The sequence below is a fragment of the Mus caroli genome, unplaced genomic scaffold, assembly GCF_978045245.1.
Source record: "Mus caroli unplaced genomic scaffold, Mus_caroli_1 scaffold_14, whole genome shotgun sequence".
NCBI classification, from domain to species: domain Eukaryota; kingdom Metazoa; phylum Chordata; class Mammalia; order Rodentia; family Muridae; genus Mus; species Mus caroli.
Window position 1 is genome coordinate 1736604 of NW_028227269.1, and position 26248 is coordinate 1762851.

General features: G+C 40.4%; 1 protein-coding gene across 3 annotated transcripts in view; it reads left to right on the forward strand.

Moving 5' to 3' along the window:
• Positions 1-26248, forward strand: part of Itsn2 (intersectin 2) — a 122570-nt gene that overhangs the window by 55819 nt on the left and 40503 nt on the right. For all 3 annotated transcript variants that reach the window (XM_085830183.1, XM_085830182.1, XM_085830184.1), the window contains 10 exons: positions 2189-2325; positions 4619-4755; positions 5701-5798; positions 10287-10462; positions 10714-10858; positions 13765-13970; positions 19420-19484; positions 21039-21205; positions 25700-25745; positions 25829-25950. In XM_085830183.1, the coding sequence (XP_085686309.1) occupies positions 2189-2325; positions 4619-4755; positions 5701-5798; positions 10287-10462; positions 10714-10858; positions 13765-13970; positions 19420-19484; positions 21039-21205; positions 25700-25745; positions 25829-25950 (1299 nt within the window). The remainder of the gene's footprint in view (positions 1-2188; positions 2326-4618; positions 4756-5700; positions 5799-10286; positions 10463-10713; positions 10859-13764; positions 13971-19419; positions 19485-21038; positions 21206-25699; positions 25746-25828; positions 25951-26248) is intronic.

Here is a 26248-nt window from a genome sequence, read left to right on the forward strand (position 1 = left end):
CCTGGGTGAGCGTGCACCTAGGACTCATCAGGAGCTCACAGTTGTACAGCCAAAAAAAAAAAAACCCCTCACACTACAGAATTCCCCCTAGGAGTGCACATTTTGATTGTCTATCATGGACCCCTCAGGATGAGGGAGTTAAGAAAGGGGCTCTGGGTGCCTTTACAGTATCCCACTACCTGCAAGTGAGTATCTTTTATATCTTATTCAACTTCCTAGTTCTTGGCAGAACTTGAAACTATAAGAATTACTCAGCCTTTGCTGGGAGAGGTCCCAATTGTTAGACTTTTTGTCCTAAGTCAACCATTGGAAGAAGGCCCATTTCAAGGACTCAAGGCTTAAAATAAGACCTCCTTGGAAAGTTACTGCAGCTCTCAATCTTAAAGACTACGTTGGAGGCTAATGTTACACAGATTAAGATCATACATTAACTTGGTTTTTCTTTATACTCCCTCAAAATGTAGAATTCTCTTTAGTCCTGGCTTCTATCACTAATTGCTAGTATTTACTGAGACTCTAAGTATGAAACCTGCAATACTGCACTTTACCTGGATTAATTCATTTTATCTGAACAGCAGCTCTGTGAGACATGTTCAAATTAGGAAACTAAAACTTTGATGAGCTAATACAAGTATAGTTGACAGAACCTGACGCAGACTTTTGTGACTTCTCCTAGAGGCATTCTCTCTAAACATGAAACAACCTACTTCTCCATAACCGCCATCCTCTTTTGTTTCTCAGTAGAACTTAGAGACAAAAACAACAAATAAAATCACGGAAGCTAAGAGTTGTGTGAGACTTAACCTGAACTAAGTCCCAGACATCTGGGCAGTCTCAGTCACCACACTACCCCTAGGCCAGGTATACAGCTCGGTTGGTTTACATCTGGCTTAGCGTGGTTCTGGAAATAGACAGGTTTTCCTGATTTGGGTTTGGAGTTCTGTCACTAGGAGGGTGAGGGGACACCATACATTTGAAAAAAAAAAAAAAAGCAACTAAAATACATTCAGATATTGTCTAGCTCTACTATTTACCATTTCTTTTAATTATTTTAGGAATTATTAATAATTCCCCTCTTTTCTTTTCTTTCCTTTCCTTTCCTTTTCTTTTCTTTTCTTTTCTTCTCTTTTTCTGTTTTTGAGTTTTGTTTGGTTGTTATTAGTTTTCTCTTTTCTTCAGCCTCTTTTTCTTTCTTCCTTTTTCTATTACTGTTAAGTATTTGTAGATTCACAATAGTGGCTATTGAAAGACAGCCAGGATGAGTGGGTGGGAGGTCAGCTTCTGGGAAGGGCCATTCCTACCACACTGCGCATTGAATTGGAGACCAGGGCCCCAGGTCCTCATCGATACCGCCTTCTCTAGTCTTTACCTCTGTGTTTTATGTTGACCTCATTCCTGTCAGTCCTGACTCACTGGGTGGTAAGGGACTCAGGTTTAGTTTATCTCAGACAAGTTTCTCTTTACAATACCTAATCAAGGTATTTGTATCCTGGAAAAAAATTCTGACCCAGTTTGGATCATATTCATGTCCTTTTGAACATTCATTCTCAACAGGGAAATGAAGTGCTGTGATCTTTTAGACCAAGTGTAGTGATTGCTTCTGAATAGAAAGACAGAGAACACTGAGACCTGCCAAAACCACATGTCAAAAAGTCATTGTGTCTACTTGTGATCCTAGCACTGAGACAGTTAAGACAGATCCCTGAGGCTTGTCAGCCAGCCAGCCCAAAGTACTAGGCAGGTTTCAGGCCAGTGAGAGGCTGTCTCAAAACAGGGAGTTTGGTGCCTGAGAAATGACACCCAAGTTTGACCTTGACCTCTGGCCTACAACACACACACACACACACACATATCACAAAATTTTTCTTTAAATGTTATTATAAGCAAATTTTCCATATTTTAATGAATTGTATTTTCTATCAAAAGTAATACTTCAAACAATTGGTTTATTAAATGTTTTATGTTCTTTATATATGAACTGATGTGGAAATAGATATGCCTTAGTAGATGCATGAAGTACTTACTATATTTAAAACTTTTATATCGTGTGAATAGGTTTTTTTAAACCTTTAAATCTCTTTTAGATTTAATTATACATGTCTCAGTAATTTGTTTTTTAATGCAAACGCTATATTATTAAATATGATTAAAATATTTAAGTATTGACTTACTTTTATTTTATCCTTAGGAACTCAGAGAAAGCTATAATACACAGCAGTTAGCCCTTGAACAACTTCATAAAATCAAACGTGACAAATTAAAGGAAATCGAAAGAAAAAGATTAGAGCAAATTCAAAAAAAGAAACTAGAAGATGAGGCTGCAAGGTAATTGTATTGTACTATACTATTAAATGAATGTGTCATGAATGTATTGTAGTATTTTATTATTGAAATTCTGCTCAGCAATGGTGGTGTGCACCTTTAATCCCAGCACTCAGGGGCAGAAGCAGGCGGATCACTGTGAGTTCCAGCATAGCCTGGTCTACTGAGTGAGTTCCAGGACAGCCAAGGCTACATAGAGAAACCCTGTCTCAAACAAAACAAAATAAAATTCTAGCTTTTGTTGCACATTGCTTTTGTTTATGAAAATTTTAAAGGGAATAAAAGTATTATTTTTAAATACTACTCAGATTCCAATTCTATAAATTCAATTCTCCTTTTAGGCATTAATTTTTCATTAACCAATTATATGGTCTACTAGTGAAAGATAAGAACATGGGAGTCAGATCTGGATTAGGATTCTTAGTCTTCCTTTTACTATCTGAGGGACCCTAGCAAACAGGCCGTTTATCTTTCTAAAGCCTGGTTTCTCTATTTGAAAACAGAGAATACCGTTTACCACATAGGTAATTGTAGGTTTTAAATAAATAATGTAGTTGGAATCTTGTAAATTACACATAATGAACCTCATTAGTTCTCTGGCTCTCCAGTACATCTGTCTGTTACCTAGAAGATCATTAAAAAACAAAAACAAAAAACATGAACCAATTTCTTGGTGCCACTAAGACGTATCGATCAATCATTTCCATTTAGAGCAGAGAGATGGGCAGGGACATCTGAAGCACAGACCTTCCCTTTAGCAGCTGTGTGGGGCTTGTGGGGGGCTCTTTGTTTTTGTCTTTTGTCAGTAAAATCCTTTGATTCTCCAGTGCCAGAAATGAGTATAATTGGTAAACAAATTATTAGTACGCCAGTAATTCTCTTCCAGAATAAGAAGCAGATGAGTAACATCTGTGGAAGAGCTAACAGACACTGGGGGATAAGAAGTACATTCCCACCTCGTGAGCCTCTGTCCTTAGTGGCCTAAAATGACTAGTGCCAACACACGTGGAGTGACAGCTTTGCATGTGAGGTGGGGCTGACCTAGATTCCTCATTTATGTAGCCGTGGGTTCAGACAGTTAAAGACTTTACTGTCTGTCATTCCTGATACACTCTATCCATGGCCTCCTAGCCAGAGATACTAGAATAATATAGGAGTGAGGGGCTCACTCAGTAAATGGCTTGCCTTGCAAGTATGATGACCTAAGTTTGATCCTTATAATCCAGGTAAAAATGTGGTGTTACATAGTTCCAGTTCACTGACCAGCTAGTCTAGCCTAACTGGTGAATTCCAAGCCAGTGAAAGACACTTGCCTAAAGGAGGTGGACAGGGTTCTTAAGGATGACACCTAAGGTTGTGTTCTGGCTCCTACCTGCAAGCATATAGGCATGAGCACACACATATGCATGCATGAGCACCTATACACATAAATATACTAGCACATGTATAGCCATGAGAGCACACACACATACAGGCATCAACACACATAGACATGAACACACATATATGTCATTTTTAAAAGAATAATGCAGAAATAAAGACAGTGAAGTTCTTCACTTGGCACTTAGCTTGTGCCGTTTACCATTGCACAAAGGATCTATGCAGTGGTCTCGCAGTCTTGGAGAAGAACTTTCTGTGGATACCTACATCTCACAGTTTTTCTCAGGCTTAGAATTAGTAGTAATACATATTTTCATTTTATTTATCTTTCTACATTTTGTCTTCTGTAGTAAACCAAAGAAGTTAAAGAGAATACAAGTAATGTAGACCTTATCAGTCCAGAGCTTCATGTTAGTACTGTAGCTCGATTCTGATATGTAGATCTCACTCAGAGTTGTGCAAAGCTTCTAGAGGAAGTGTGCTGTGCTGGGATAGAGGTTGAAGGGTGAGTCCTGGGATCCATCTGGCCACAGTCTCTGCTACTCTGCTAAAGCTGAGGCTTAGGGAATCAAAGCCACAAGCAGGACTGACTCGTGAGGAGTCCAGGCAGGAAGAAGCCCCACACTTGCTCCGTGCATCTCTTCCTACTTTATCTTGGGCTCCAAGGGAACCTGAGGTCTGCAGTGTTCTCCTTTGTTCTCTCCAGCTCACCCCACTCTGAGTCTGAGTCTCTCCTCTTTGGCTCTCTTTCCCCATCCCCATCCCTCAGACTCTTTCTTCCCCACCCCTCAGCATTTCCATGTTAGTTCTCCAGCCAGTGGGAACCAGATCTTCCAGTATGCCTGTCAGCTTGTTTGGGTTTTGGTGTCCCACATATTAGGATAGTATGTAAACTCTTCACTTCTCTTATTTAAAGGAAAGCAAAGCAAGGAAAAGAAAACGTGTGGAGAGAAAGTATTAGAAAGGAAGAAGAGGAAAAGCAAAAACGACTGCAGGAAGAAAAGTCACAGGACAAAACTCAACAAGAGGAACGAAAAGCTGAGGCAAAACAAAGTAAGGATGAAGTAGACCTGCTAAGAGCAAACAAAATAAAAATAATAAACTGAAAGATGCTCACCTTTAAGTTAGAAAAACCTTTTAAATTAAATATGTGTGAAAAATGTATACACATGTGGGAACTGTAGCATCCTCAACATAACATGACAGACAGGGTGGTTTTACTGACTTCCATAAAATATTGCCTACAGTTTTCAGAATTGCTGCAATCTTAAATGTTTACATTGCTTACCAGTGTAGCTGAGCCACTTATTTAACTGAAACAGTAGTAAAATTTAATTCTTTTTTCACATGGAACTTTTCTTAGAAGGCGTGTCTCCTTATACAGTTGGAGTCCAATCTAACATACTTCTGTAGTACATCTACTTTTACATGAGTAAACTTTTGGGTCCATGATAGTGATGCAGTGTATTCATATTTTTTAACAAACTATTTTTAAATGTATCAAGTCTGGTATGTTTATGAGTCCTTCTATTTTCCCCTTAGAACAAATGGGTAAATCTGCAGATATATCTTCACCCAGTCCTGTTTACTCACTAGTCTCCTGTGGCTTCCCTTGTGTGTACTCTTCTTCTGTTGTAGTCTCTCCTCCATTGATCTGACCATGTCTCTCCCTTCTTAGGTGCCTTGCACCATGCATAGCTTGGCCTGCCTACTCCCACCCTCCCTTAGATCCATGCGCATGCCTTAATCTGTGAGGTATCACTTTGTTCAGCTGCCTCCCACATCACTTGAGATAAGCATTCGTCTTTGCTTTATAGTGACTCCCTGAATAGTCACACTATCTGGATCTTTATAAGTCTAACTCACGCAGGACTTTGTTATACTGTATGATGCTTACTTTTTTTGTTTGTTTGTTTTAGATCTTAAGAGCTCTTTATAGTCATAATAAAGATGTGTATACTCTAAAGTAGCAAATTATGGGAATTATCTTTTCTTCAGGTGAGACAGCCAGTGCTTTGGTGAATTACAGAGCACTGTACCCTTTTGAAGCAAGAAACCATGATGAGATGAGTTTTAGTTCTGGGGATATAATTCAGGTAAGAAATGAAAGCCTTTCTGCTCATGAGTAAGCTAATCACAAATCATTGTACCTTGTTTTCTACAAGGTTAACTTTGATTTTTATGTATTGCTAAAAATATTTTTAAACATTATCTCACTTAGCCCTTGCAGCATCTCTCAGAGCTGTACAGAGCAGTAATTACTACCATAATATTACCAAAAAAGAAAACTTAAGCTCAGACACATTGTAACTGTCAGCATTGCGGTGACAGAGTGCAGAGAAAGTATGTCTTTTGGTTCTGAGTCTAGTGTTCTTTCCACTGTGCCATATCAGCTCACCAAATCATAAGAGATGGCACCACTTGTGGTGTTTTAATAAATGAACAGTAGAATTTTGAAGGATTGATTATTTTCTAACAACTGTTAAAAATGTAAAGTTAAGTTCTGCAGTCCTGACTGAATTTTGGCCATTTGTTCCTTGGAACAAATGGTCTTTGCTGTATTATCATAACTCATGTGAAGTAGATTAATAAGAAAATACATAGAAAATCACATTGATAAAGGTATTATAATATGCTGGAAAAGCACAGGCTTTAAAAGTCATCTATTATGGTGGAGCTGAGACCCAGACCTCTCTGCACCTTCCCTGCCAGAAGAGAGTCAGCCTTCAGGGAGGGCTCTGACCCCAGGACTCACCTTGTATCCCAGGTCTCTTAGAGACCAGACCGCTCAGGAGAGCGTGTGGGTCACAGAAGCAAGATAACTTCTTGGACAGGGTCCCTTTGGGCCTTCATCTTCAGCCAGGAGGCAGAGCTGAGCTCCAGACCTCTGTGCACCTTCCCTGCCAGAGGAAAGCTTGCCTGCAGAGAGTGCTCTGACCACTGGGAATCAGGAGAGAGTTGGACTCCCAGGAGTGCTGATGGAGGCTAAGGGAATCACAGGAGGAATAAGCTCCAGCCAGAGACAGCTAGAACATCTAACACCAGAGATTACCAGATGGCGAAAGGCAAACATAAGACTCTTACCAACAGAAACTAAGACCACTTGGCATCATCAGAACCCAGAACTCCCACCACAGTGAGTCCTGGATACCCCAACACACCCGAAAAGCAAGATTCAGATTTAAAATCACATCTCATGATGCTGATAGAGGATTTTAAGAAGGAAATTAATAACTCACTTAAAGAAACACAGGATAACACAGCTAAACAGGTAGAAGCCCTTAAAGAGGAAGCACAAAAATCCCTTAAAGAATTACAGGAAAACACAACCAAACAGGTGATGGAATTAAACAAAACCATCCAAGATCTAAAAATGTAAGTAGAAACAATAAAGAAAACCCAAAGGGAGACAACTCTGGAGATAGAAATCCTAGGAAAGAAATCAGGAACCATAGATGTGAGCATCAGCAACAAAATACAAGAGATGGAAGAGAGAATCTCAGGTGTACCTGAGATTCCATAGAGAACATGGACACAACAATCAAAGAAAATGCAAAATGCAAAAAGATCCTAACTTAAAACATCCAGGAAATCCAGGACACAATGAAAAGACCAAATCTAAAAATACGAGGTATAGATGAGAATGAAGATTTTCAACTTAAAGGGCCAGTAAATATCTTCAACAAAATTATAGAAGAAAACTTCCCTAACCTAAAGAAAGAGATGCCCATGAATATACAAGAAGCCTACAGAACTCCAAATAGACTGGACCAGAAAAGAAATTCCTCCCAACACATAATAATCAGAACAACAAATGCACTAAATAAAGATAGAATATTAAAAGCAGTAAGGGAAAAAGGTCAAGTAACATATAAAGGCAGGCCTATCAGAATTACACCAGACTTCTCACCAGAGACTATGAAAGCTAGAAGATCCTGGACAGATGTTTTACAGACACTAAGAGAACACAAATGCCAGCCCAGGCTACTATACCCAGCCAAACTCTCAATTACCATAGATGGAGAAACCAAAGTATTCCATGATAAAACCAAATTTACCATTATTTCATTCATAAAACCAAATATCTTTCCATGAATCCAGCCCTTCAGAGGATAATAAAGGGAAAACTCCAACACAAGGAGGAAAATTACGCCCTAGAAAAAGCAAGAAAGTGATCCTTCAACAAACATAAAAGAAGATAGCCGCAATAACAGAATCCCAACTTGTCTTAGTCAGCGTTTCTGTTCCTGCACAAACATCATGATCAAGAAGCAGATGGGGAGGAAAGGGTTTATTCAGCTTACACTTTCCACATTGCTGTTGATCACCAAAGGATGCAGGACTAGAAGTCAGGCAGGTCAGGAAGCAGAAGCTGATGCAGAAGCCATGGAAGGATGTTACTTACTGGCTTGCTTCCCGTGGCTTGCTCAGCCTGCTCTCTTATAGAACCCAAAACTACCAGCCCAGAGATGGTCCCACCCACAAGGGGCCTTTCCCCCTTGATCACTAATTGAGAAAATGCCCCACAGCTGGATCTCATGAAGGCATTTCCCCAATTGAAGCTCCTTTCTCTGTGAAAACTCCAGCCTGTGTCAAGTTGACACAAAACTAACCAGTACACAACTCTAACAACAAAAATAACAGGAAGCAACAATTACTTTTCCTTAATATCTCTTAATATCAATGGACTCAGTTCTCCAATAAAAAGACATAGACTAACAGACTGGCTACATAAACAGGACCCAACATTTTGCTGTTTACAGGAAATCCACCTCAGGGACAAAGACAGACACTACCTCAGAGTAAAAGGCTGGAAAACAATTTTCCAAGCAAATGGTCTGAAGAAACAAGCTGGAGTAGCCATTCTAATATCAAATAAAATTGATTTCCAACCCAAAATTATCAAAAAAAAGACAAGGAGGGGCACTTCATACTCATCAAGGGTAAAATCTTCCAAGAGGAACTCTCAATTCTGAATATCTATGCTCAAAATGCAAGGGTACCAAAATTCATTAAAGAAACTATAGTAAAGCTCAAAGCACACATTGCAAAGACCAAAGTGTGGAAACTTCATTCCTTCTTAGATTGGAGAACAAAATACCCATGGGAGGAGGTACAGAGACAAAGTTTGGAGCTGAGAGGGAAGGAAGAATCATCCAGAGACTGCCCCACCTGGGGATCCATCCTATAAACAACCACCAAACCCAGACACTATTGCATATGCCAGCAAGGTTTTGCTGACAGGATCCTGATAAAGCTCTCTCTTGTGAGACTATGCCAGTGCCTGGCAAATACAGAAGTGGATGCTCATATTCATCTATTGGATGGAACACAGGGCCCCTAATGAAGGAGCTAGAGAAAGTACCCAAGCTGCTAAAGGGGTCTACAACCCTATAAGAGGAACAACAATATGAACTAACTAGTAACCCCCCAGAGCTTGTATCTCTAGTTGCATATGTAGCAGAGGATGACCTAGTCAGCCATCAATGGGAGGAGACGTCCTTGATCTTGTGATTAGAGCTTTAGGATTCAGTATCCTGTAAGAGCACTGACCAAATTCTAGGAGCAGATAGGCCTGTTCAGGAAGTGTATAGCACGAGGCAAGATAACCAAGCATAAACTTGGAGGTGCCGTCACTGTTTAAGGCAGCAACCAGGAGGTGCAGGAGACATGGTGAGGTTAGAGGCTATTATACTATAGGAAAAAGAAAAGTATTTAAGGGGAAAAAGAAATTGTGTTTTTACCACTTGGAAGATAGTACTCAGAGGCTTTCCAGGTCAGCCAAGGTCTACAAAAGGTACTAACTGTAGGATATTGAAAGTTAACAAGAAAGGAAATGCAATCAGCAAAATCCTGTATACGTCAGATAAAGCTGTAACGTAGATGTCAATAATACCTGAATAAAAATTATATAACAATATGGATAGAGTAAGAAAGGACAATGGGAGGGAGGTGGTGAACCTTTATTTCCTTGTAACCAAAAGCCAATAGATGTTTTTTAAGGACTGAAATAAATCCAAGAAGTAACACTATAAATAATATTTTAAGCTAAGCATAGTGGCTCAGAACTATAATTGTCATAGGTGAATTGTCACAAATTAAAGACCAACTAAAACTTTGTGAGTGCTATTAAACTATGTATACATGGAGTAGAGAACTAATTTTTCAGTTATAAACTGTATATAATGTTACTTTTGCTATAACTTATTTTCATATATTAACTTTTTGTTATTTTTGTTTGTTTGTTTCTTTGTTTTGAGACAGTGTCTCACTATGTAACTCTGACTGTCCTGTAACTGACTGTAGAACAGGTTGGGCCCAGACTCACCAAGATCTATCTGCCTCTGTCTCCTGAGTGCTGGGATTAAAGGCGCACACCACCATGCCTGGCCACAAATATTAACTTTGATAAGATGTAAAAAGATAATCTCTCCATCATGAGAAATAATAAACTAATAATTTGTAGGAAATGCCTTTTTATTTCAAATGTGATTAATTCTGAATCTGAGAATGCTGTGCAGTAGTCTATACTCTTGTAAATGTATAGATTTCTAAGCCCTGAACTTTCTTTTCTTCTTCCATAGGTTGATGAAAAAACTGTAGGAGAGCCTGGTTGGCTTTATGGTAGTTTTCAGGGAAAGTTTGGCTGGTTCCCGTGCAACTATGTAGAAAAAGTGCTGTCAAGTGAAAAAGCTCTGTCTCCTAAGAAGGCCTTACTCCCTCCTACAGTGTCTCTCTCTGCTACCTCAACTTCTTCCCAGTGAGTCGGGAGCAAACAGTGTGTGCATGAAACTCATGTGTAAATACAAATGCATATCGGGCCAACCTGATTCTTGATCATAGTTTTATGTGGGCTGGCACTTCCAACATTTCAATACTAAAATTTAGTGAGTGAGCTTACACTGCATCAGTGTCTTATCTACAAATCATATTCAAACGTGGGTAAGCTGGTAGCACTTCATTAGTTTCTGGATAACGAAGTATACTTACATTACAATTTTACACTTGCAGACCACTTTGTTCAAATCAACCAGCATCAGTGACTGATTATCAAAATGTATCCTTCTCAAACCTTACTGTTAATACAACATGGCAGCAGAAGTCAGCTTTTACCCGCACTGTGTCCCCTGGATCTGTGTCCCCCATTCATGGACAGGTATGTTACCTCTATTTCACAGAGGCATCCACCCCCATTAAGCAGAGCCTGTAGCATTCAGTTTCTGTTCTTGTTTATAAGTGATGTGCAACTGAAGCCGGGTTTCTAAGCGTTTGCTCAGTAACTCAGCCCCATACAGGTTGGGCTGGGGAGGAGGGGGCTTTGTCTTTCCTTGGCTTGGAACCTTGGTACTTGGAATATGTGCTTAGCTGCATTAATGCTACTAAAAAGAAGTGGCAGACTTCATCATAGTAAAACCAGAAATGTATTTTCCAATATTTTATTATGTGCTAAAAAGTCAAGACAAACATTTGTTTAAAAAACTCTGTCATTAAGTAGTTTATAACCTGCTAAAGGAATCGTACATGCATGTAACTGTGAGGTGTGAGAAATGCAGTAAATACATCTGCAGTGTTCTGAGGGCATATGGAGGGGAGGGCACCTTAGCCATTCTGTGAGATTAGAGTGTGCTCTAGCAGGAGCAGGTCATTTGCTTTGGGCCCTCAACAGAAGCAAGGCTTCACCATATCCAGAAGTCCTTTAGTGAAAGAGTAAGAGGAGGAAGATCACTGGGCACCTGAGTTAGACGTGTCTGCAAAAAGAGACTTGTTTGCACAATGTTGAGGAAAGAGTGAAGTCAGGTTGGTCAAGGAATGGTGTGGGTGAATTCCACCAGAACTTAGGAGGCTCTGGTAGAAGGACTGGGATTTTGAAGACAGCTTTGGCTACATAAAGCATTTAAGGCTAGCCTGAGCTAGATAAGCGAGGCACTGTCTCTATCAGTAAAATATCAACCAACAAATAACATTTTAAGGGAAACATTTGGAGAGAGGTTCAGGGTTATTAGTGAGGTAGTTACTACAGTACTAGACAGACTGGCAGTAAGAAACCAAAACAAGGTTGTTGAGAGACCTTGACACCTATCAAAGGTTTACATTCATGAAACACTGTGGCCAGGTTAACAGTTCAGTTGGAAAAGCACCTGGCGTAGAAACCCAACAAACCTGTGTTTCTATCTCTGAAACCCACATGAAAACTTGAAGCAATAACGTGTACCTGCGCCTGTGGAAAGATGGGAGGTGGAAACAGGGGCATCAGCCAGAAGCTCATGGGCTGGCTGGGTGTGCAGAATATGCAACAGCAACCAAAGCAAGATAGACATTGTCCCAAACAAGGATGGAAAGGCAAGGACTGACTACCAAAAGTTGTTTTCTGAGCTCCATACACATGCTGGCCAGGGCTATACAGAGTAACCGTGTCTCAAAAAATAAACTCACCAACGAACCAACAAACAAAAGAGCAGCAAAGCAAACACTACAGTAATGTACAGGGGAGATTGGCAGAAGGAAGAAGAAAGACTAGGCAAGGGATAATATTGTTGTAACTGAGTAACAAGCCGTGGTGGTGAACCACTCCAGAGTAGTGAAAGTACATGGAGAGGAAGCTAAATTTAGAAGAATATTAAGAATTGACATAAAATAATCTGTTGAATGTGGATAGTAAAGGGGAAATTGAAGTTAAAATAGTTCTTCAGGGACGGATGGCTCAGCAGTTTGGAGCAGTGTGCATTCCTGACAAGTGGGAATCAGATGAAGCACTCATAGGGCAGGCTGAGTTTCCTACAAATGCCTGCAACTCCAGGCCCCTGGGCTTGGTATACCTTCCAGCCTTTCCTGTTCATAGGCACAGAGACAAAGACAGACTTTTCAAAGTAATTCTTGAGAGGCCCGAGAGGTGGCTCAGCAGCTAAGAGCATGTATTGCTGCTTCCAGAGGAACTGCATCCTGTTCTGTTCCAGCACCTACGTCAGGTGGCTCACAACTTCCTGTGACTCCAACTGTAGGGGATCTGATACCCTGTAGGCACGGTACTCACATTCACATATACACACACACTCACACACACACACAAATAAATAAAAAATATGTTAAAATATTTTTAAAACAGTAACTTCAGTTCTTAGCATGAACAACTGAAAGAACAGTAACATAATCTAATCCCCTGGTGAACAGCAGGTGAAAGGTTTAGGTTTAGAAATGACTACATTCAGGGACACTAAGACAACGCATTGGGGACAGCTAATATGTACTTTGATGTGCACATCTTGAATGCAGATGATAAAGTTACCCTGAAATTATAGATTTTAAAACCCACAGTCATCAATGAGATTATTCAGGAAAGTTATGCTAGAAACACAAATAAACAAGCTTGCCAGAAGGTGAGCTTCACTCAGAGCTTCAAAGCTAAAGGATCTTACTGGTGTCTCCACTGGGCAGTGAAGGAGTAAGACAAGGTCTTGGAAGCCTTTGGCTTGATATGATTGTCAATAACCTCATCTGGAAAATGTTCGGTAGACTGACAGAACAGCACCTAAGTCAGAGGGATTGAGGGACGACATCAGAAAGCAAGTTGATGCTCTCTGAACAACTGGAATGTAGAAGAAAGTGGTGAAGGGTGGTGTGGGAGACTTGCTGGGGCAGCAGGAGGCTGCAGGAGGGCTCAGGGTCCCTGCTGGAAGAGTGAGTGAACAGCTGACCTGTGGAGGGAGGAGTCCTGAGTGTTGTTACGAGGAACCAGCACGGGAGAAGCTGAGTGTGCTCAGCCTTACTGGAGTAACCAACAGCGGGTAGAAACCACTGGGAGCTGGAGGGGAGGAACTCATTGCAGTAACTCTTTTTTGCATTTTATTTGATGGATTCATGAATACTTCCCTGAGTATGCATTTCATCAGTGCTGGTGATGAAGTGGCCTTAAGTGGTGGGATGCCCAGGAAGGCGACTCACATGGCTGTGTGTCATTTTAAGTTCATAGGTTGGCCAAGTTGATATGCTCTCTGTCACATACTAGAAATTAGAAATCATGATCTGCATGGTCTGGTTTTAAGTTTTGGTGACTTTGTATCCTAGGGGCAGGCTGTAGAAAACCTGAAAGCCCAGGCCCTCTGTTCCTGGACAGCAAAGAAAGAGAATCACCTGAACTTCTCAAAGCATGACGTCATCACTGTCCTGGAGCAGCAGGAAAACTGGTGGTTTGGGGAAGTGCACGGAGGAAGAGGATGGTTCCCCAAGTCTTACGTCAAGCTCATTCCTGGGAATGAAGTACAGCGAGGAGAGTAAGCACCCCGTGTACTTGCGTGAGCTGACGCTGGTGTCCTTACCACATGAGCACTCTACAGAGGATGACTCCTGCTGTGGAAGGCTACTTCACCTTTGGCTCTGTTTTGGCTCTTTCAGTCTACTTTTCAAAACACTCAGGTTTAGATCTTTGTTTTCTTTTTACCACAAGACCAATGAGAGTCCTCACTATTCATTTCACTTGAAGCATTTCTCCATTGTTCACTGAAATCTTTCATTATTTAATGGCTTCTTTACTTAGATCTTGCCCTTTCAAATTGGAGCAAACATCCCATGCCTGGGCCTCCAGGGCTCTTTAAATATAATCTCCCTATTGTTCATAGCACTTCTTTTAGTTACTGACTTTTTTGACCCATATTCCCTATTAAGTCACAAGCCCCATGAAACTATACTCTGTCTTCTTTGATTTGTTTTTTCCATGTCTACTATAAAATTAATACATGGTAACTGCTGTCATCTTAAGGAATGAGGACAGGCAAGAATGAGTGAACAGATGAATGAAATGCAAATACACAAAACTCAAAAACCTAGCTAGATTAAGATCTTAAGTCTGCAAGAGTGTCAGGTGGTCAGATGGTTTTAACACAGGCAAGTAAGTCCCACTGTTAGCAGTGGGTAAGTGCCCTGTGTTTACGTGGACGTGGGCCTGACACAGCGCAATCGAACATGAGGATGCTGGTCTTGGAAATCAAGAAGCTCGTATCCTAATTCACTGTCCTCACCAACTATTTCGGATTTCTCATTAGATGAAAAGTTAAGACTCTATAGTGCTGCATGGCCGCTTACTAGTATTCAGTTCAGATGCAGGAGTTAACTTCTCAGATTGACCTGGAATTTGGAAGGATGAAGTAGTAAACCTCATGGTACATATCTGGCATCTTCACACTACAACATTTATAGCAATTATTCTATTATTCAGATAGCATATTACAAAGAAAGGTTAAGCAAACTATTTACCATTATGAGGTTTTAGGAAAAGAATTATTTTTATATTTTAAGATGTAGTTAAACTAATCAAATAGTAACATTCATATGTGTACTCTATCTATAAGCTAAGCCAGTCTCAGGGTGTGCTTTAAGTTTTTACAGATCATCCCCCCCCCCCCCCCAAATTTCTGCTCCTTTCTCAGACATGAGTCATGTTACTTAAAAGCCTGAAATGGAGCTAGACATGGGTATGCATGCTTGTAGATTCAGCACCTTAAGAAGTTGAGGCAGGGGGATTACAAGTTCACACTAGCATGGAAGACATAGACCTTGTCTCAAAACAAATCAAACCACAAAAGAATAAGCAGAGCCTGGAGACATTAGCATTAAACAAGGCATCCTGTCATGAGGGTTAGCAAAGCTCTCTTCTATGCTGCTCACAGTTCAGTCACGGGTCCTGGGACTCCTCTGTATCCCCTTACTGTCTAGATCTTAAACATGATAGTTCTAAACTTTTAAACTAGCATCTTGGAGTAACATGGAAATTACTATTTACCTATTATGAGATATTAGAAAAACAATTATTTTTATATTTTAATATGTAATAAACCAAATAACAACATTCATATATATATATATATATATATATATATATATATATATATACATACATACACACACACACACACACACACACAACACGTGTGTTAGTGTGTGTGTGTGTGTGTGTGTGTGTGTGTGTGTGTGGCCAAGCCGTATGTGCTTTAAAATGTGGTGGTTTATATTTAGTTCTTTTTTTTTTTTCAGATATTTTCTTTATTTACATTTCAAATGCTATCGTGAAAGTTCCCTATACTCTCCCTCTGCCCTGCTCCCCTACCCACCCACTCCCACTTCTTGGCCCTGGTGTTCCCCGGTACTGGGGCATATAAAGTTTGCAAGACCAAGGGGCCTCTCTTTCCAGTGATGGCCGACTAGGCCATCTTCTGCTACATAGGCAGCTAGAGACACAAGCTCTAGGGGTACTGGTTAGTTCATATTGTTGTTCTACCTATAGGGTTGCAGACCCCTTCAGATCCTTGGGTACTTCCTCTAGCTCCTACATTGGGGGCCCTGTGATCCATCCAATAGCTGACTGTGAGCATCCACTTCTGTATTTGCCAAGCACAGGCATAGCCTCACATGAGACAGCTATATCAGGGTCTCTTCAGCAAAATCTTGCTGGCATATGCAATAGTGTCTGCAATTGGTGGCTGATTATGGGATGGATCCCCGGCCATGAAAGGAGTTACAGAGACAAAGTTTGGAGCTAAGACGAAAGGATAGACTAATCAGACAGTTCTTTTTTTTTAAATTTTTAATATTTTTTATTACGTGTTTTCCTCAATTACATTTCCAATGCTATCCCAAAAGTTCCCCATACCCTCCCCCCCACTTCCCTACCCACCCATTCCCATTTTTTTGGCCCTGGCGTTCCCCTGTACTGGCATATAAAGTTTGCAAGTCCAATGGGCCTCTCTTTCCAGTGATGGCCGACTAGGCCATCTTTTGATACATATGCAGCTAGAGTCAAGAGCTCCGGGGTACTGGTTAGTTCATCATGTTGTTCCAACTATAGGGTTGCAGATCCCTTTAGCTCCTTGGGTACTTTCTCTAGCTCCTCCATTGGGAGCCCTGTGTTCCATCCACTAGCTGACTGTGAGTATCCACTTCTGTGTTTGCTAGGCCCTGGCATAGTCTCACAAGAGACAGCTATATCTGGGTCCTTTCAGCAAAATCTTGCTAGTGTATGCAATGGTGTCAGCTTTTGGAAGCTGATTATGGGGTGGATCCTGGGATATGACAGTCTCTAGATTGTCCATCCTTTCGTCACAGCTCCAAACTTTGTCTCTGTAACTCCTTCCATTGGGTGTTTCGTTCCCAATTCTAAGGAGGGGCACAGTGTCCACACTTTGGTCTTCATTCTTCTTGAGTTTCATGCGTTTAGCAAATTGTATCTTATATCTTGGTTATCCTAAGTTTTGGGCTAATATCCACTTATCAGTGAGTACATATTGTGTGAGTTCCTTTGTGATTGTGTTACCTCACTCAGGATGATGCCCTCCAGGTCCATCCATTTGCCTAGGAATTTCATAAATTCATTCTTTTTAATAGCTGAGTAGTAAGTACTTCATTGGGTAAATGTACCACATTTTCTGTATCCATTCCTCTGTTGAGGGGCATCTGGGTTCTTTCCAGCTTCTGGCTATTATAAATAAGGCTGCTATGAACATAGTAGAGCATGTGTCCTTCTTACCGGTTGGGACATCTTCTGGATATATGCCCAGGAGAGGTATTGCTGGATCCTCCGGTAGTACTATGTCCAATTTTCTAAGGAACCGCCAGACTGATTTCCAGAGTGGTTGTACAAACTTGCAATCCCACCAACAATGGAGGAGTGTTCCTCTTTCTCCACATCCTTGCCAGCATCTGCTGTCACCTGAATTTTTGATCTTAGCCATTCTGACTGGTGTGAGGTGGAATCTCAGGGTTGTTTTGAGTTGCATTTCCCTGATGATTAAGGATGTTGAACATTTTTTCAGGTGCTTCTCTGCCATTCGGTATTCCTCAGGTGAGAATTCTTTGTTCAGTTCTGAGCCCCATTTTTTAATGGGGTTATTTGATTTTCTGGAGTCCACCTTCTTGAGTTCTTTATATACATTGGATATTAGTCCCCTATCTGATTTACGATAGGTAAAGATCCTTTCCCAATCTGTTGGTGGCCTTTTTGTCTTATTGACAGTGTCTTTTGCCTTGCAGAAGCTTTGCAGTTTCATGAGGTCCCATTTGTCAATTCTCGATCTTACAGCGCAAGCCATTGCTGTTCTATTCAGGAATTTTTCCCCTGTGCCCATATCTTCAAGGCTTTTCCCCACTTTTTCCTCTATAAGTTTCAGTGTCTCTGGTTTAATGTGAAGTTTCTTGATCCACTTAGATTTGACCTTAGTACAAGGAGATAGGAATGGATCGATTCGCATTCTTCTACATGATAACAACCAGTTGTGCCAGCACCATTTGTTGAAAATGCTGTCTTTCTTCCACTGGATGGTTTTAGCTCCTTTGTCAAAGATCAAGTGACCATAGGTGTGTGGGTTCATTTCTGGGTCTTCAATTCTATTCCATTGGTCTACTTGTCTGTCACTGTACCACTACCATGCAGTTTTTATCACAATTGCTCTGTAGTAAAGCTTTAGGTCAGGCATGGTGATTCCACCAGAGGTTCTTTTATCCTTGAGAAGAGTTTTTGCTAGCCTAGGTTTTTTGTTATTCCAGATGAATTTGCAGATTGCTCTTTCTAATTCGTTGAAGAATTGAGTTGGAATTTTGATGGGGATTGCATTGAATCTATAGATTGCTTTTGGCAGGATAGCCATTTTTACAATGTTGATCCTGCCAATCCATGAGCATGGGAGATCCTTCCATCTTCTGAGATCTTCTTTAATTTCTTTCTTCAGAGACTTGAAGTTCTTATCATACAGATCTGTCACTTAGTTAGAGTCACACCAAGATATTTTATATTATTTGTCACTATTGAGAAGGGTGTTGTTTTCCTAATTTGTTTCTCAGCCTGTTTATTCTTTGTGTAGAGAAAGGCCATTGACTTGTTTGAGTTAATTTTATATCCAGCTACTTCATTGAGCCTGTTTATCAGGTTTAGGAGTTCTCTGGTGGAATTTTTAGGGTCACTTATATATACTATCATATCATCTGCAAAAAGTGATATTTAGACTTCTTCCTTTCCAATTTGTATCCCTTTGATCTCCTTTTGTTGTCGAATTGCTCTAGCTAGGACTTCAAGTACAATGTTGAATAGCTAGGGAGAAAGTGGGCAGCCTTGTCTAGTCCCTGATTTTAGTGGAATTGCTCCCAGCTTCTCACCATTTACTTTGATGTTGGCTACTGGTTTGCTGTAAATTGCTTTTATCATGTTTAGGTATGGACCTTGAATTCCTGATCTTTCCAAAACTTTTATCATGAATGGGTGTTGGATCTTGTTGAATGCTTTTTCTGCATCTAACGAGATGATCGTGTGGTTTTTGTCTTTGAGTTTCTTTATATAATGGATTACGTTGATGGATTTCCGTATATTAAACCATCCCTGCATCCCTGGAATAAAACCTACTTGGTCATGATGGATGATTGCTTTAATGTGTTCTTGGATTTGGTTAGCGAGAATTTTATTGAGTATTTTTGCATCTATGTTCATAAGGGAAATTGGTCTGAAGTTCTCTATCTTTGTTGGATCTTTCTGTGGTTTAGGTATCAGAGTAATTGTGGCTTCATAGAATGAGTTAATCTATGAGAATTTTGTATCTAAAAATATTACTAGTGTATGCCTGGAAATATTAGTTTAGTTGAGAGAACACTAATGCTGCTAGCCCTGTTAGAGTCTCAGCTCACCTTTATTGAGCTTCTGCTCTTATGTGTGTACGTGTCTCATTTCTCTATTTGACTTGGTAGGCCAGAAGCTTTGTATGCAGCTGTGACTAAGAAACCTACCTCCACAGCCTATCCAGTTGGAGAAGGTAAGGTTCTAGCAGTTTGCTTTAAATGGGAGTTTTTTATTATTATTTGTTTATTTGAACATTTGTTGTTCTTTATAATTTTTTGATGTTTTTGAGATTATTAAAAAAAAAGAAACCTGCCCCTCTTTACTTCAGAGAATACCTGGCTGAAAACCCTCCACATATTTAGAGTTGGTACTACAGAAATTCAGCACAGGGGCTGGGATGATGGTTAAGAGCACTTGATCTTGCAGAAGACCTGAGTTCCATTCCCAGCACTCACATATCTGCCTGTACCTACAGCTCTGGTGCCCTTTATGGCCTTTACAGACAACCCACGTTTTGCATACACATCCAGATTCCCTACACAAACACACACACACACACACACACACACACACACACACACACACACACAAAATAAAGATAATCAGGTGTGATGGTACACGCCTTTAATCCCAGCACTGACAAAAGACAGAGGAAGGCTTCTCATGGAAAAGATAATGAGTCAAGACAAGAGAGGAAATGAGGTCACCAGAGAGGCTGTTGCCTGCCATCCCTGCGTTGTGGGCCAGGTGTGAGGAGATGAGTAGGAAGCAGGAAGGCAAGTTCGGGCAGACTTACTTCCTGCCCTTTGCTAGGACCCTGTAGTTAGGTTTACTTGTAGGAAGTCAGCTAGGCAGAGGGACTTTGGGAATGTGGATAAATGGGCTTCAGAGTATGTTTCTGATCATCTCTACTTATGATAAAAGATCAAATTCTATGTTGACAAATATACATAAAAATAGGGGAAAAACAAAGCAAAAAGGCTTCAAAAACCCAGTTTCTCTCTCTTCAAAGTAGCAGTAGCCACAGGAATGAGAATCAAAGAGAATCTAAACCTGGAGCACTATCACATGAGGCCATTCAGTAACAAAGACTCATTTGTCATCTGCTTGGAGCCAAGCACACTACTCTAAGAACTAGAGCCTTGTGCCAGAACTGTGTGCAAAACAAAGAACAAAGAATTTAGCACATAGGGGTGTCTTTTACATCAAAGGTCTAAAAGATTGTTTTGAGTCCATTATCATTCCTATTAAGTGTCATTCTATTATTTTTAGAGATACTATATGTCTGTAGTTTAGGATAATTTTTTGTTACAAAAAAAAAAAAAATGGTTGATAGAACTGGCACGAGTGTAATCTCAGCATGGAAAAGCAGTGAGGTCTCCGCCAGCCAAAGCTAGCGGCATAGTACAACTCTTATTTATCCCAAACAGAAGTAAAAGGTTGGCTGTGGCTACTCCTGTTGCCACAGAGCCCTCTGTCCCTGCAGCATGAGCAATCATCTTTCCTTCCTTTCACAAAATAAGAGCAGTTAAAAAATGTCAAGGCCTTGGTAAAATTTGTTAGCCTTCACCTAGACAGTTGTTAACTAATGGCTTCTATTCCATTTTCTACCTGAAGACCATGTTTGAAGTTCTGTAAGTTACAAGGTCTTTTCTAGTAAACATCTAAGTCTTAGAAATTAACCATTTTCTTCTTTAATCTGTAGCTTTTAAAGTCTAAACCATTTGCTTTTCCTTGTTCCCTACAGAGTACATTGCACTTTATTCCTACTCAAGTGTAGAGCCCGGGGATTTGACTTTCACTGAAGGTGAAGAAATACTAGTGACCCAGAAAGATGGAGAGTGGTGGACAGGAAGTATTGGAGAGAGAACTGGAATCTTCCCATCCAACTATGTCAAACCAAAAGATCAAGAGGTAATGTTCTTTGCATTAAAACAAAAGCATTCTGTTGTTCCCAATCAAGATACATGCTAGTACAGAAATCTGTGGTTTGGGTGTTGCTGCCCTCATTAGAAGGAAACTGTTCATAGACCCGCTGATCACAGAGGTTTATTTAGGGCCCCAGTAAGATGACAAGGGGCACAGGATTTCATAGACTGGGTACAGCAGAAGCCATAGATAGGACTGAGTGTGAATCTTAACATTGGCAATAAATCCTGTCAGCTGTTTCCCTTGAAGTGCCAAGCATACTTAATTCATTTTTGAGAAAATGTTTACTAAACCCAAGTTTAAATATTTGTCTGTTCTTTAAAGTAAAACTATTCTATAAAGGCATTTAATCATGGAAATACTTTTCCTTAAGACAACTGCCTATGGTATAGAATAGAAATGTTACAGCACACTTCTGTGTAGACAACACGGGATTAAGAAGAACAGTACAATCAGCTGAATGTAGTGGTGCAGGGCTGGAATCCAAGCACTTAGGAGACAGAGGCAGAAAGATCACAAGTTCAGGGTCTTCCTCTGCTACAGCAAGATCAAGGCTAGCCTGGGCTTCCAGACAAATAATATAAAATACCTTGGTGTGACTCTAAACTAAGGATGTGAAACATCTGTATGATAAGAACTTCAAGTCTCTGAAGAAAGAAATTGAAGAAGATCTCAGAAGATGGAAAGATCTCCCATGCTCATGGATTGGCAGGATTAATAGAGTCAAAATGGCTATCCTGCCAAAAGCAATCTACAGATTCAATGCAATCCTCATCAAAATTCCAACTCAATTCTTCACTGAGTTAGAAAGGAAGTTTGCAAATTCATTTGGAATAATGGATAACCAAGGATAACCAAGGATAGCAAAAACTCTTTTCAAGGATAAAAGAACCTCTGGTGGAATCACCATGCCTGACCTCAAGCTGTACTACAGAGCAATTGTGCTAAAAACTGCATGGGACTGGTACAGTGACAGACAGGTAGATCAACGGAATAGAATTGAAGACCCAGAAATGAATCCACACACCTATGGTCACTTGATCTTTGACAAGAGAGCTAAAACCATCAAGTGGAAAAGAGATAGCATTTTCAACAAATAGTGCTGGCACAACTGGCAGTTATCATGTAGAAGAATGCGAATTGATCCATTCTTCTTGTACAAAGCTCAAGTCTAAGTGGATCAAAGAACTCCACATAAAACCAGAGTCACTGAAATTTATAGAAGAGAAAGTGGGGAAAAGCCTCAAAGATATGGGCACGGGGGAAAAATTCCTAAATAGAACAGCAATGGCTTGTGCTGTAAGATCAAGAATTGACAAATGGAACCTCATGAAATTGCAGAGCTTTTGTAAGGCAAAAGACACTGTCAATAAGATGAAAAGGCCACCAACAGATTGGGAAAGGATCTTTACCAATCCTAAATCAGATAGGGGACTAATATCCAATATATACAAAGAGCTCAAGGAACTGGACTCCAGAAATTCAAATAACCCCATTAAAAAATGGGGCTCAGAGGTAAACAAAGAATTCTCAACTGAGGAATACCGAATGGCTGAGAAGCACCTGAAAAAATGTTCAACATCCTTAATCATCAGGGAAATGCAAATCAAAACAACCTTGAGATTCCACCTCATTCCAGTCAGAATGGCTAAGATAAAAAATTCAGGTGACAGCAGATGCTGGCAAGGATGTGGAGAAAGAGGAACACTCCTCCATTGTTGGTGGGATTGCAAGCTTGTACAACCACTCTGGAAATCAGTCTGGCGGTTCCTCAGAAAATTGGACATAGTACTACCAGAAGATCCAGCAATACCTCTCCTGGGCTTATAGCCAGAAGATATTCCAACTTGTAATAAGGACACATGCTCCACTATGTTCATAGCAGCCTTATTTATAATAGGCAGAAGCTGAAAAGAACCCAACTGTCCCTCAACAGAGGAATGGATACAGAAAATGTGGTACATTTACACAATGGAGTACTACTCAGCTATTAAAAACAGTGAATTTATGAAATTCTTGGGCAAATGGATGGACCTGGAGGCTATCATCCTGAGTGAGGTAACCCAATCACAAAAGAAGTCATTAGATATGCACTCACTGTTAAGTGGGTATTAGCCCAGAAACTTAGAATACCCAAGATACAATCTGCAAAACACAAGAAAATCAAGAAGAGGGAAGACCAACAGGTGGATACTTCATTCCTCCTTAGAATAGGGAAGAAAACACAGTTACAAAGTTACAGAGACAAAGTTTGGAGCTAAGACGAAAGGATGGACCATCCAGAGACTACCCCACCCAGGGATCTGTCCCATAATCAGCCACCAAACCCAGACACTATTGCATATGCCAGCAAGATTTTGCTGAAAGGATCCTGATATAGCTATCTTGAGTGAGGCTATGCCAGTTCCTGGATGCTCACAGTCAGCTATTGGATGGAACACAGGGCCCCCAATGGAGGAGCTAGAGAAAGTATCCAAGGAGCTGAAGGGGTCTGCAACCCTATAGGTGGAACAACAGTATGAACTAACCAGTACCCCCTGAGCTCGTGTCTCTAGCTGCATATGTAGCAGAAGATGGCCTAGTCGGTCATCATTGGGAAGAGAGGCCCCTTGGTCTTGCAAACTTTATATGCCCCAGTACAGGGGAACGCCAGGGCCAAGAAGTGGGAGTGGGTGGGTAGGGGAGCAGGGTTGGGGAGGGTATCGAGAACTTTTGGGGTAGCATTGGAAATGTAAATAAAGAAAATATCTAATTTAAAAAAAAGAGTTGGGGTTGGAAAGATGGCTCCGTAGTTAAGGCACTTGCTGCTCTTACAGAGGACCCAGGTTTGAGTCGCAGCACCCACCCACATGGTGATTCACAGTGGCCTCTAACTGCAGTTCCAGGGGACCCCAGAGCCTCTTCTGCTCTCCGATGGCACCAGTCCCGCAGTTGACGGCACATACATGCGGGCAAAACCCTCATCCACGTAAAATAAAACTGAAGCTTTCTTTAATGTTAAGAGTTTCTGTCCAAGGACATTGTCAAGCGAAGCTGGCTTTGTTTATAGCGAGTGCTAAATTATAATATGTTTTTGATGCTTCTAGGTCATTAGCACTTTACCCACCATTGTGATGACGTTCTCACAGTAAGAAGACATTGTTTTCATTCACAGACTCCTGAGTGCTCTGAGGAGTGCAGGGACCTATGAGCCCATGGTGGAGTAGAACTAGGCAGTTCTACTTCCTCTACCACTTAGAGGATAGATGCCTGTTGCTTGTCAGTGCCTCAGATTCATTCTCTGTAAAATAGAGACAGCCTTAATTATGTAACGAGGTCATTATAAAACCAAATAGCTGAGTGTAGAACATACCTTTTCCATATACTCCCAAATTTTAGCTTTGACTTTAGATCTTCAATGTAGCTGTATGTACTAATAGAAAAGAAAATCTTAATTCCTCCCTTTTTTATTCAATTCCTAAAAATAATAAATATAGCCACTTCAATTTATTCTAGAGTACTGTGGATTGAACCCAGGGCCTCACAAACAGGAGGCAAACACTCAACCATTGAGCTATACTCTGTCTACAGTTTATCCTTTAAAAGTCAGACAGAGTCATAGTTGCTACCAATGATATGAATTTCCTATTAAATCAAAATCAGTCTTTTTAGGGAATGTATAATAATAAATAGATAAACATTGCCTTCTATTTAGCAAGATCTACAAATGTGACAAGGTCACTCATGGAAAACAAGAACAAAATTCATGCCTTCATATATCCCCAACGTACATGGTTTTTTATATACTTAGCATTAATGCTAACCCCATTCATGAATAGGGTAGCTTGTGAGCTACCAAATTAGACATCTGAGAGGAGGGAGCTTCAGCTGAGAACTTGCCCCAGTCAGGTCAGCCTGTGGCAAGTCTGTTGGCTATTTTCTTGATTAATGATTATTGGAAGGGCAACCCATTTGCAGGAGGTGTCACCCCTGGGGCAGGTGGCCTTGGTACAGAAAAGCAGGAGAATCAAGCCAGTAAGCAGCATCGTGATGGCCTTTCCAAGTTCCTGCCCTGCTTGAATGTCTGCCCTGACTTCCCTCAGTGTTGGGCTCTTATCTAGAAGTGTTAGAAGAAACAAACCCTTCCCTCCCCAAGTTGCTTTGGTCACAGTGTTGTTTAACAGCACAGAAACCAAACTAAGGTACTCCAGGCTGGCATCTTTAACATCAGCAAAGCTTCGATACCTGAGCTCTTTCTGTTATGTAAGTGCATGCTAACTTCAGCTATTTGCATAAATAAAATATTGTGTTAGCAGACCTCTTTGCCACCCCTGGATTCTTCAGTTATTTGATTAATACAAAGCTCATTGTCACTTTGGTCTTCATTTAAAGAAACAAGAATTCCAAGCATTAGAAATCTTTAATTCCTAATAAACCTGGACTGTCATTTCTGGTTTGCTAAAAATGACTAAAAAAAACAACCTATTTTTTTCCTTGTAGAATTTTGGGAATGCTAGCAAATCTGGAGCATCAAACAAAAAACCCGGTATGTATAACATTAACCTTGAACTTTGATGTGCATTGCTCTGTTGTAATCTTGGGTTTACAGTTCTGTTTTCTTCTTTTCAGAGATCGCTCAAGTAACTTCAGCATATGCTGCTTCAGGGACTGAGCAGCTCAGCCTTGCGCCAGGACAGTTAATATTAATCTTAAAGAAAAACACAAGTGGGTGGTGGCAAGGAGAGCTACAGGTACTGTTCTTTTCCAGGTAAAAATTCAGACTCATAAAAAAGATGAAGAGTCAGGACAAACAGCCACCCCCAGTCATACTCATATATGAAGGGATCAGTCAACACTTAAATATATTGTGTTTTCTTCAGTCTTCTGCTTTTAATGTAGTTTTATTGACCTATAAGCATTTTTCAGTTTATCACTTACAGGCCATAGGTCATTTTCTTAAAAGAAAAAGAAAAATGTCATCTCTGCCTGGGATACCCAGCTTGCCATACCCTCTAAAGAAAAAGAAAAAAACAAAACAGGCCATGTGCT